General features: G+C 44.5%; 1 protein-coding gene across 1 annotated transcript in view; it reads left to right on the plus strand.

Moving 5' to 3' along the window:
- Positions 1-12444, plus strand: part of Atxn10 (ataxin 10) — a 121477-nt gene that overhangs the window by 91973 nt on the left and 17060 nt on the right. Inside the window, exon 10 of the mRNA XM_052160825.1 lies at positions 2024-2087. Coding sequence (XP_052016785.1) covers positions 2024-2087 — 64 coding nt within the window. The remainder of the gene's footprint in view (positions 1-2023; positions 2088-12444) is intronic.

The following is a 12444-nucleotide window of genomic DNA, read 5'->3' on the forward strand; positions in this document are numbered from 1 at the left end:
CCAGGCAGTTTCTTGCTGGCCCTGGCTGTGTTCCCACAGGATCTTGCTCTCTCATGGCTTGTGTGCTTCGCAGCGTCCCTCCAGCATCCCCTGCTGCCATGGGACAGAAAGGAAACAGATAACTAGTCAGCTATCCTCTGTCTAGTTTCCAGGGCCCAGATGTTTGTTTAAGCCAGGCCTACTGCCTAGTAGGGCAGCATTACCATGTAAAAAAGAAAGTGTGACTGAGCTTGGCTCCCCCAGAGAACAACCTGTGAGTCATTTATTATGGGTTTACAATCAGTTCCTAACATGTTAGGTAAAGAAACAAACAACTTCCTTCTTTTATGGAGTGCTAACAGAAGAAAACTCGTTAATTTCCTAATTGTTCTCCCTTGTCCCAGATAGTCACTCTACACATGTAACTGCAGCAATAAACCTGGGTGCTGTAATAACTAATTTTGTTGTTGGGCCTCTTGGGGAGGTGTTATGTTTATGTCTTCTGTCTAAGTGAGCTTCCCCTGTGTTCACTCTTAAGTCTATAATTATGTATTTGTTGTCTGTGTCTAGAATAGTCCGTGTACATTGAAAATAGTCCATGGGTGTCTATAAAAAGTTTCCCATAGTCTTCTGTAATGCAGCCCTGTGAGTGAGATGTTTATCTAGGAGCCCACGGAGCTGTGATGTTTAATAAATCTTTAGTTGACCTGTATCGTTTGCCTAAATTTCAGCATTTATCATGTGATTTCACTTCTATCAAAGAAACATTGCCCACTTGATAGACCTTAGAATTTTACCTTTTTTCCTTTAATGTTTTATTTATTTTTTGCACTGAAGAAATCTTGAATAGTTTATTCTTTTCTTACTGTTCAAAAGTTGGCAGCTTAGCCCCATGTAGAAGGAAAGTCCGTATTTGTCCTGTTGAAAGTCCCCTTGCTTCCTTGGACTTCTAGGAGTCCCCCCCTCCTTGCTGCGGTCAGCTAGCATCGTAGTCCTCTGCCACAACTAGTCCATGGTTCCTGTTTTCTTTGAAATAGACGTTTACATTTCCATTTTATTGATGAGAAAATTGAGTCTTCAAGGTTCCATAATGTGCCCAAAATTGGGATCCTGGCCAGATTTCAGATTTCAGCTCCAGCTTGTGTCCCCCCACCCCCCAGCCCTGCTGATACCAGACAGCCCCTGCTTCTCACTGAGGGAGAGTCTTAGACTGAGTTTTGTCAGTTCTTTCTGTATTACAATGCTAGTCCCTTGCAACTACATTACAAATCTATAATATCCTACAGATATTTTCCTCAGTTTTCACTTGTCTTTTCTTTTTTAATATCAAACGTTAAAACCTTTTCTCTTTTATTTCTGGACACGAGTCCTGTTTAGAAAAGTTTTTCCTTAGAAAATGGTCTGGTATCTCTTTTGGTAGCATTTCTTTGTTCTTAAAACTCAGATAAGGTGTTTATCCTTAAAAGGCAGCATTAGAGTGCAATCTACTTCTACTCTTTTTAAATATGGCTGCCACAATGCCCTAACTGTCATGAGGAATGGTGAAAAGAATAAAGTTACCTCTGTGCTCATATGTCTGTGTTTTTCTTTTTGTGTAGTGTGTACACAAGTATGACTCTTCGTGTGCAGATCAGAGGGCGGCCTCAAAGGTTGGCCCTTGGTGCCCAGCCACCTTGTTTTTGAGACAGGGTCTCCCTGACATGAAGCTTACTCATTAGGCTAGGCTGACTTTGTATCCTCACTGCTCTTGTGCTGGGGTTACAAGTGTGTACTTCTTTGTCTTTTGGGGGGGGGCAGGTACATGCTCTCACACAAGGGGGTTTGTTTACTTTTTAAAAAAAAATTCTAGGGATCAAACTCAGGTCTTTGTGGTTGCAAAGCATGTATTTTACTGACTGAGCCATCTGTCTAACCCCTCTATTATTTTTGGGTTGTTAACAGGTGAAACAATGTTATTTAATATTTTATAATAATCAGGAAATTAGGAGGAGGAGGAGTCTCTCTTCCATGATGCTGACCTGGTTGTCTGACTTCTTTCCGGCAGGTGAATGAGCTGGATGGCATCCCCCTGATCCTGGACAGCAGCAACATCGACGACAACAACCCCTGTATCCTTGCATGTGACCCACACACAACCAGGTGCTATAGCCTGGCTTGTCCCAGTCTCAGAGTTGGTCCAGTACATATGATGGCTAGCTCATAGTATAATGAGCTGGTTTTTAAGGTAACAAGGACATGTGAAGACATCATGTGGCTAAGATGTGTGGCAGAGAGACAGCTCATCTTCCAAAGTATGTGTTTGCTCCTTAGAATAAGCATTCAACATTTGACTTGTTTTTGAGGTAGAGATCTTAAACTCCTGTCAGTAAGCACTACTTTAACAAAGGTTTGACCACACAGAAGCAGGAAGAGCAGTCTGTACCCAGCAGTAAGAAACGTTCTGTGCCCAGTAGTTTCCCTTATTAAAGACCCTGTCTGAAATGGGATTTCTACCCCTTCTTGAGTTATTTGTCCTCCCTGGCTAGTGTTCTGCATGAGACCTAGATTATTTCTTCAATGTCACGATGCCAAATAAAATAGTTTAGTACAATAATTAATGAGGGACCAGGTGCACCCTCTTTAGGCTTGAAATGAAATTTATTTAATTATAAGAACCTACATGGTAAGCCAGATTCTGTCCTGTTCTTTGCTCTGAGCCCCGCATGACCTTGTGCTTTGTGTTTGCAAGAGGAGCCCTTATAAAGCTGAGAGTGGAAAGAGTAAGGCCTGGGTAGACAGCGAGGAGCCCAGCCTAGGATGGGGAGAGGAGGGTTAGCTGGGGAAAGCTACTCTTGGGGGCTTCAGAGTGAGTGAACAGAAATGCTCAATGTTTGTGCTAAAGATGCTGCCATTTGCCCTATTTACAATATAAAAATCTCATTTTAAAGAGCATAGTAGTTCATGGAGTCAGGAAAAGCCAAACCGAGAGCCTCAGAAGACTCCTTCACACCAAGTTGATACACTGTATGCTTTGTCTTCAGGAACTGCATAGTCTGCAGAGTAGAGTGGATGGTGTTTTAGCTCAAAGAAAAAGGAAAGACAGAAGAAGAGTGTTTGCCTTAGTGGGGGCAGAAGAGACAGCCCTGTTATCCTGCAGGGCCTCTGCCAACAGTTTACTCTCAGCTCCCTGAGCTGACAGTGGAGCGGTTTTCTGCATTGGTACTTGTCTTTACCAAAGACAAAGGGGAGCGTTCAGGTGTGCTCTGGGGGTCGTGCTCACAGCATTCATTAGTGGTAATCTTACTGTGTGTTTCCACGCCATCTTACTTGATTCTGACAACACATGAAGCAGATGCTCTGCTACACCATTCCCTAGCACTGAGGTTACAGACGGTTTGTATTGAGCTATATTCACATATTCATCATCATCATTGGACACATAGTGTATGGACAGCAGGTGGACGTGTCTGCTACACACTTCACTTCTGCTTTCACCTAATAAGTACATGCATGACTTTGTATGTTTCTGTAAACTCTAGAACTCACAGATGTAAGAAAACCTGTCTGACTTGTCTTTCTGAAACTGGCTTAATCTGTTTAATATATGGCTGAAAAATTCACATGCGCGCGCACACACACACACACACACACACACAGAGAGAGAGAGAGAGAGAGAGAGAGAGAGAGAGAACATTCTCTTTTTCATTTTATCATTTCTTTTGATAGACACGTAGGGGGCCCTGTCTTGTAGCTCTTGTGAGCAGTGCTGCAGTGAGCATAGATATGCAGTTGTCTCCATTACGTGTTCACTTGGAGTCCTCTGGTTAAATTTCCAGGAACGCTATGACTGGGTCAGCTGCTCGCTTTGCTTTTTGTTTTCTGAGGAACCACCATTCTGATTTCCTTAGCAGGACTGGTTAAATCCTCACCGCAACTAAGGGCATTTCCATTCCTTTTGCTCACATCCTCACCAGTGTCTAGTTCTCTGAGTGCCTTTCGTTCTCACTGGGGTGTAATGGGATCTTAGTCTCCTTTGCAAATATGTGTGAGTGCGTGAGTGCGTGCGTGTGTGTGTGTGTGTGTGTGTGTGTGTGTGTGTCTGTCTGTCTGTCTGTCTGTCTGACAGGCACAAGTGTTAAACATTTTTTATATGTTTATTGGCCCTTCGTTCTTTACCTTTAAGGATTGTCTGTTCACTTCATTAGCTCACTAAACTGGGTTGTTTGGTGTTTAGTTTTCAAAGTTCTTTGTGTATTTTAGATATTAATCCTGTTAGATGTATACCTAGCAAAGATTCCTCTCACATTTGCAGGACATTTCTATACTTGATGAATTATTTCCTTGCTGGTCATATGCTTTACTTCCATGAGCTCTTGCTTGTTAACTGTTGGTGTTGTTTCCTGAACAACTGGAGTACATGACAGAGTCTTCCAGTCTCTAACCTCATACTCCTCCTCTTGGGTAGTCCAGGGCCAGGAAGACCCCTTCCCATACTCTAGCTGTGGTGTATTCTGTTCTCTATTTGGAATATCATAAAATGTTTTTTGAGCCAACAAAATGGATCACCAGATAAGGGTGCTTGCTGCCAGTCTTGAGCACCACCACAACTTGTCCTTTGACCTTCACACATGCCATGGCACATATACAAATGCACACACATAAGTATTAAAAAATAGAGAATAAAAAATTGTTTCTTCTTATGCCAGTATTTTTTTAGCTCTGTGCACATGTGTATCACATTCGCTGCCCTTACTTCCTCACGTCTGCCCATCTACCTGGCGTTCTCCTTCTGCTCCTTTTAGAATTTCCTTTAATATGGCTTTGTTGTTGGAGGACAATCTAAGTCTGTTTGAAAATGCTTTACCTGGACTGGTGTATAAAGGCACTTGCCCTACAAGTCTAATAACCTGGGTTTGATCCCAGAACCCATGAACAAGTGGAAGGAAAGAATTGGCCTAAAGAGCTGTCCTCTGACCTCCAATGTGTGTCCTTATGCAGGTGCATGCATATACAATTTTTAAAGTGTTTTTTTTTCCAGAAAATCTTTCTCTTTAGCGTCTAATTCTTCCATCTTTGTGCTAAACTGTGAGGCGATTGCCTGTATTTTGTCAGGCTAATCGCAAGGCCTTCGCTTCATTATTTACATATTTATGTATTTATTTTCTCCTTTCCCATTATCCCCATGCTGTGTCCTCCAGGCTCTTTACCCTGCTGTTGAGCAGTGGGATTCCAGTCTCTATGGAGATGAAGGAGACCCACCTTCCCTACCTCCCCCACCCCTACCCTGTGTGTGCGCACCACAGGCGTCATTCTTTCTCTAGTGCCATCTGCCTTGTTTTTGAGTCAGAGTCTCACTGGGAGCTTGCCAGTTAGGCTAGGCTGATTGGCTAGGGAGCCCAGGTATCGTCCTGTCTCTAGCTCCCCTGTGCCAGGATTACAAGTGTGTCCCACTCATCTGACATTGTGTGTGGATGTTGAGGATCTAACCTGGATCCTCATGTTTGTACCTCAGCAAGCACCTAATGGACTAGGGTATTTTTCTAGTCCCCAGGCCCACCTACTTCTTAAATTTATAAACAACTTTTTAATTTTAGTTTTCAGTTTTTCTTTTTTTGTCATTTGTAGGGCATGGATCCCATTTCACCTGGAATTGAGCACACGCGTGTGACCGTCCTTGCATTTTTCTCTCTGCTGCCCTGCCTGCTTCTGCTCAGTCAGGTGTCCCATCTGTTAACATCTTGTCTGTTTCCTGTTAGCATTAAGCTTTTAAAAAATACTTATTTAATGTTATCTTTATATGTATAGGAGGGGGCATGTTACCACATGTATGTACATGCCCCTGGAGGCCAGAATTGGAGCCCCTGGAGCTGAAGATACAAGTGATTCTGAGCTGCCCACTGTGGGCGCTGGGAACCAAACTCAGGTCCTCTGCCAGAGCAACAAGTGCTCTTACCTGCTGGTCCGTCTCTCCAGTCCTAGCTTCTGAAGGTCTTTACATGTGTGGATTTGTTCCTTTAAAACTCTTTTTCAGTAGTAATTCCAAAGGGGTCAGAGATAGAGGAGTATATTTATAAACTTCATAAGTTGTTAATGGCCATATTTCCAACATATTGCCAAATTCAGTGGATATTTTGCTCTATATGCATGTGATTTCATAATTATTAAGATTTATCTTGTTTTGATTTGTGTGTGTTGAGGGGAGTGGTATATACATGTATATACAGGTGTCCCCTGAGTCCAGGAGACAGTGTTTGAATGCCTCTGGGGCTGGGATTACAGGTGGTTGCGAGCTGCCCTACATTGGTTTTGGGAATCAAATTTCTGTCACTGGAAGAACAGCAAAGTTTTTTACCTGCTGAGCCATCTTTCCAGCCCTGTGATTTGATATTTTACCCGAATCACTAATGTCCTGTGTGGACTGCCTTTCTCTGCCACCATCTCTGGTTTTCGCCTCCCCCTTCCTTCTTTCAGTGGCTCGTTGTTGTCTCCTCTGTTGCTGCCTTTTCTGTGACTCAAATGTGTAGGTGTGCCTGGGCCTCCTGGTCCTAGAGCTCTTCTGTTGTCTGTAGCAGTGTTTACTGACTGTCTTACATGTCTGACACTGGTCCAGGCCTCAGGCACGACTGGGTGACCACCACGGAGGTTGTCGGTGCTGTCTAGACAAGGATGAGAAGTGGTGTGGCTCAGTCTGTGTCAGTGCTGTGCCAAATGCTGTCACGCTTTCCACTGCAGCCTGTGTGTGAACACCTCTGGGTAGACACTGTGCTAACCAGCAGCTCCCCCCACTTTCCTAAATTAGCAGGTCCAATTAAATCAAAAACTGACCAGTCTGCCAGTCAGAGACAACACTGTCACTCATAAGCCTCTTTTTACCTTTTTATCTATTTGCTTATTTATTTATCTATTTATCTATCTGTTTGTTTGTTTATCTATTGGCTCATTTGTTTTATTTTTTCAAGACAGGGTTTCTTTGTGTAGCCCTGGCTGGCCTGGAACTCACTCTGTAGACCAGGCTGGCTTCAAACTCAGAGATCCACCTGCCTCTGCCTCCTGAGTGCTAGGATTAAAGGCGTGCACCATCACTGCCTGGCTGAACTTTTTAAATTCTTCCTATTCTGACCATGTCTTGATTCTTGCATTTATTTATTTTATTAATCAGGAGGCAGACCAAGAGAAAAATCAGAGTGGCCAAGAAAATAAAAATTCCCAAGGGTTCTTCAGTTGTTAGTAAATCCTTATCCTAGGTTTGGCAATAATATTAAATGTTTGATTTAACCCATTTCTTCCAGTCACCCTAACCAAGCTTTCAATCACACTTTACATCCCTCCCTCTCTCCCCTTCTTCATTCCTTCATTCCTCCTCCTCCCACAAAGACCCCCCATCTCTCCCCAACCCTCTCTCTGTTGTCTGTCTGTCTATCTATCTGAGGAGGGGAGGTCCGATATTTGTATGTGCACCACCATTTTCTTCCCCTGGATAAGCTGGCTATATAGTGTCCTTGAACATTTTCTAGTATTTTGGTGGGGCCTGAGATTATTGTAGATGTCCATTCTTTTCCATGACATATCAGTAGACATCACTGTAAAGACCTCTGCTTCCTTGGTCACCTGCAGATGTGAAGATCAGGCTGGGTTGGGCTGAGGCAGGAAGGTTTTTTGTTCTATTTGGAAGCAGCTTATGCAACCAACAGGGATTTCCACTGCTGGGGAAAGCCATGGCTCAGAGGGGAGCCTAACCCTGCAGGGTTGCACTGGGGTACTCCTGGGTCAGGGATCTGAGCCCAGCCAGCTCCCAGCTGTTGATCGCCCCCACTCCCTCTCTGGTCACCCACAGTAATGACAGAGTAGCTGGTGCCATCGGAAAATTCCAGCTTCACTACCGCAGAGTCAATTTCTCATTTGTCAGTTTATTGTGGCAAGTGGGATTTTTTTGTTGTTGTTGTTCCCAAATAGAAACAGCTGAACTTTATTTGAAATGTTTTTCTTTTCGTTCTTTTTTGATCTATGTTTTGACCGGTAGTCCTTGATGTGGGTTTTTTTCATACATTGTTTTTATTGGGGGGATCGGGTGGGGACAGGGATAGAATGAGAGCCTAGGCTGGGCTGTTATGTGCAGTTCATGATTATCCCTCCCCTCTTTATCTCCATATCTAAATCCCTCCCCCTGTGTTTTTATATATATATATTTTTTTTCCACTTATGTGGAGAAATGTAAGCCTTTGTAGAAATAATAACATGTAATCCTGTGCTGAGGAAACATGGTGCAGCAACAGGTGTGTGTCTGCTCCAGGTCCAAAGAGACCTGGACTTGCTCTCTGCCACTTCTTCACACTCAGGTTTCTCACTAACTCTGTGAGTCCCGACTGCTCCTTCCTGAGTTGTAGAGACTGCAATATCTTCGTGTTTATAAAGCATCCTGATAACCCCACACGGCTGCTTAACAAGTAAGTGTTCTTTGGTACATATCTTATTATGTGTCTTAGTCCATGTGAGAAAGGCAAACCTTCATCTGAAGTTGCTGTAACCAGTGCTAACACTCCAGACTGACATCCAGAGCAAAATGGAGAGTGCAGAAGAGTGCAGAAATACTGCCAGGACCATTCTCACAAAGAGAAGGGGTCCTCTGCTGGGGGGGGGGAGGAATGTGGGGGCTGCAGAGTGCCCCAGGCCTCTCTCCTGCACATTCAATAGTGGTAGTTCAAGGGGAGTCACCACTGTGAGCAGGAGGACTGAAGAGCCCCCGGAAGGAGTCTGGGGGATATGCTTGTTCCAGCGAGGGAGACAGTTCTCTACACAAGATCCCACATGCCTAGTCGGAGCACTTGCTTTAAAGAAAGGCTGAGACACTATTTGCCTTATTGATTTTGGACTGATATAATATGGCAAGTATTCTATAAAACAGCTAAAAAAATAAATAAAGGTAATTCAGTTTTCAATATCAGGCAAAAGACTTGACATACCACTTCAGGGGGATGGGGGGGGGAGAGAGAGAGAGAGAGAGAGAGAGAGAGAGAGAGAGAGAGAGAGAGAGAGAGAGAGAGAGAGAGATCCAGTGCCCATTAAAGAGAGCTTTACAGTAAGAAGCCTCTATCCACCACCCTACCCCAGTGTCTGGTAAAGCAAGTGATTCCAGGGCACTCCTGCAGCAGCCCAAGCTTTACTGCGTTGCTGTGTGGTAGTATTTGTCAGTGTTGGCCAACACTGGTAGACATACAGCTGCCCTGTGAGCCGGCAGTGTGCATCTGGGTGGGGCTCCAATATGCGCATGTGCCTGTTAGCAGATATGTACTGGAACTGTCACAGCAGTATTAGTCCTAAGTACTCTCAAGTTGTAGTAAACTAGATGTTTATCAATAGTTAAATAAAAACAAAACAAGAAACCACTTTGCTGTACCTGTCATGGAACACAGTAAAGGATAATAGAAGGCTGTGTGCAAGAGATTGATAATTCATTAGCATAATGCTAAACCATAGAACCTGGGTATAAAAAACACCTGTGCTATATGATTCCTCTGGAAGTAGGCAGAAACGTGGTTGTAGGAGCTATGGACATGGATGTGTTAGAGGCCACATGGGACTTCGAGCTGTTAGCTATGTTCCAAATTTTAATGAGGCATATAGATGCATGCATATGAAAAAGTGATTAATGCGCACAGTGCGGGCGTTAGAGTCTGTTGCGCCTCATACTAAAGCATTTTAATCATTCACTGAATGTTTTCTGTTTGCCACATCCTGCCTATCCATTGACTTGCACAGTTTATTTAAGAATTGGGAATGACTGATTCAGTTTTACAGATCAGGAAACCAAAGCTGAAAAGTTGGGGTTGTGATCAGAACTTCCCACTTCATGTGTGCTGGGGCCAGGGTAAGCCCGGGTCTGTCTGGCTCAATGGCTAACTCTTTTGTCGTAATTAGATGTCTAGATTCCCGGAGAGAGCCCTCTCTCTGCTTGGAGGCTCTGCTTCTTTCAACAGTATTTTCTCCAGGAAAAGATGGGTGCAGCTGTGCTGTCTCAATCCTGGTGACAAGCATGTAGTACGTAGTAATCACTTGGTAAAACTTGCTGCTGTGCTGTCTGATCCAGGGTAATGTGGTCAGCAACTGAGGGCTAGTTGGTAGCCATCTTAGGATGTACTTCCAGGCCGTTGCCCCTTATGAGGCCTTGTTCCTCCAGGAATGGTCACCCTCCACCAGGTCGGGTGCCTCAGTTTACTGTCATGGTCCCTAAACAGCTCATATAAAACACCTTCATCAGTTGACTTTCATCTGCTCGAAAACCCATCCCAGGTGTCTTTGTGGTCCTGTATCCTGAAGTGTATTCCTTGAGACCATGACCAAAATGTGTCTCACAGCACCTTTCTGCTTGTACATCTGAACTATTGTGAGAGAAGCCTTTTAAAACGTGAGAAAACCTCTGGGCTCAGGGATGGTTTCTGCAGAACTTGACAGTTTTTAACTAGTCTTATGCATTTTGGAACCCTGCTTTGGGAAACTGGAGCCTTAGCCCCATTTATTTAGTTTCTTCCCCACAGCTGTGATGAAATATCCTGACAGACACAACTGAAGAGAGAAGGTATTCTTTTAGCTCACAGTTCAAAGAGCAGTCTGATGTCTGAGCTTGAACCTTCTGTCACATTGCATCCAGTCAGCACGCAGAGAGCCATGCTCAGCTTCCTTCCTGAGCTTAGTTTCCATTCTCGCGGGGGACTGAAGCCAGCCTGGTTTGTGTGGCAACATGATACAGGCTGGAGTTACCACACAGAAAGGAGCTTCAGTTGGGGAAGTGCCTCCATGAGATCCAGCTGTAAGGCATTTTCTCAATTAGTGATCAAGGGACGAGGGCCCCTTGTGGGTGGGGCCATCCCTGGGCTGGTGCTCTTGGGTTCTATAAGAGAGCAGGTTGAGCAAGCCAGTAAGGAACATCCCTCCTTGGCCTCTGCATCAGCTCCTGCTTCCTGACCTGCTTGAGTTCCAGTCCTGACTTCCTTTAGTGATGAACAGCAGCATGGAAGTATAAGCTGAATAAACCCTTTCTCCCCAACTTGCTTCTTGGTCATGTTTGAGCAGGAATAGAAACCCTGACTAAGACAGCCACCTACCCCAATTAACCTAATAATCAAGCCAATCCCTTCCTGCATGCATCAGGGCCAGATGATTCTAGATTTTTGTCAAGGTGTCAGTTAGCCTTAACCACTGCAGCTCTATCTTGGTATATTTGAGAATTCAAGTAAACAGTGGAATGCTTTGTTCTGTTGTACGTCTTTGTGAGGAACCCAGCTCCTAACAGAGACCAAACAACATCACAGAGAAGCAATTGAAGGGAAAGTCCACAGACTAGGTTTGTAAAGGCTATCCAGAGCTGTGCAGCAGGGAGCTGTGGACTTGTTCCCCAGTGAGCAAATATGAGTCTCACATGCCTTCCTGCTGCCATGTTTCACTGTGCCTGGCCTCAGGGGGCAGCTCCAGGGACACTGCTAATGGCTAGGAAGGCTTGTTGCTAGAGTGCATGTTTCCTGCTCTGAAGAGGCACTCACGGCTGCTTGTCTTGCAGTAAGTAGTAAGCAGCTGGCCAGCACACAGTCTCTGTTCTAGTGTTGAACTGACATCAGAAACCAGAATCTTAATACTACTGTTTTCCTTTAAACCTCTAATTTTTTTTCACAAATCAGTTTTTATTAAAGGCATAAAGTCTCACTGGGCATGGTGGCACACACCTTTGTTCTTAGCTCTTGGGAGGCAAAGGCAGGTAGATATCTAATCAGCCAGTGCCACATCAAACAAAAAAAGTGTAAATTCTCTTTTCCTAACCTATTGTGAACAGATAATTTGTAAATCAAACCTTTCTGTCTACTCAAAGTTAGTGCCCACACAGAAGGTGAGAACATAGGAAAGCAGAGGCTCCTTATGGGAAGACAGTGAGCAAAAACTGGGCCTCTGCCTGGGAGCACACACACTGGTGGCCTTCAGTGTGTGTCCTCTGCCTTCAGACCCCCTTGACAAGGCTGCAGATTAGTGCCATGTAAACGGAAAGGAAGCAATGTATACATTCCTTCCTGTTGATCTGGCACTGGCACCCAAGACAGGAGCCTAGAATCCAGAAGACAGGGACATGCTGGGGTGTGTGCTCTTTTAGAAAAGGAGGCCACCTTGCCTTACTCAGTGCTTTAGCAAATGACCAAGCTCACTTAACATGAGTTCAGTCGATGTAGTGTTCCAACTCTGTGTTCATCCTAATTTTATCTTTCCATGTGGAACCCTTATTTTCTTGCATTGCTCAACTCACTCAGAGGTTTTCATGTATGCTGACTGTGTGCATCCTGGCCTGTCTTTGAAGTGTTACACATAGAGGCACGATGGGTGCGGTCCCGCCTTGCCTGCCAGCCCTTTCTCTGGGGTGCAGGAGTGAGCCAAGCTTTGCCGTATCTGCCTTCTCTTCCCTGAAGGGTCCCCAAGCTGATTCTTACTTCTGTCAGTTATTAGGGTGCA

Source organism: Apodemus sylvaticus, chromosome 17 (assembly GCF_947179515.1).
Source record: "Apodemus sylvaticus chromosome 17, mApoSyl1.1, whole genome shotgun sequence".
NCBI classification, from domain to species: domain Eukaryota; kingdom Metazoa; phylum Chordata; class Mammalia; order Rodentia; family Muridae; genus Apodemus; species Apodemus sylvaticus.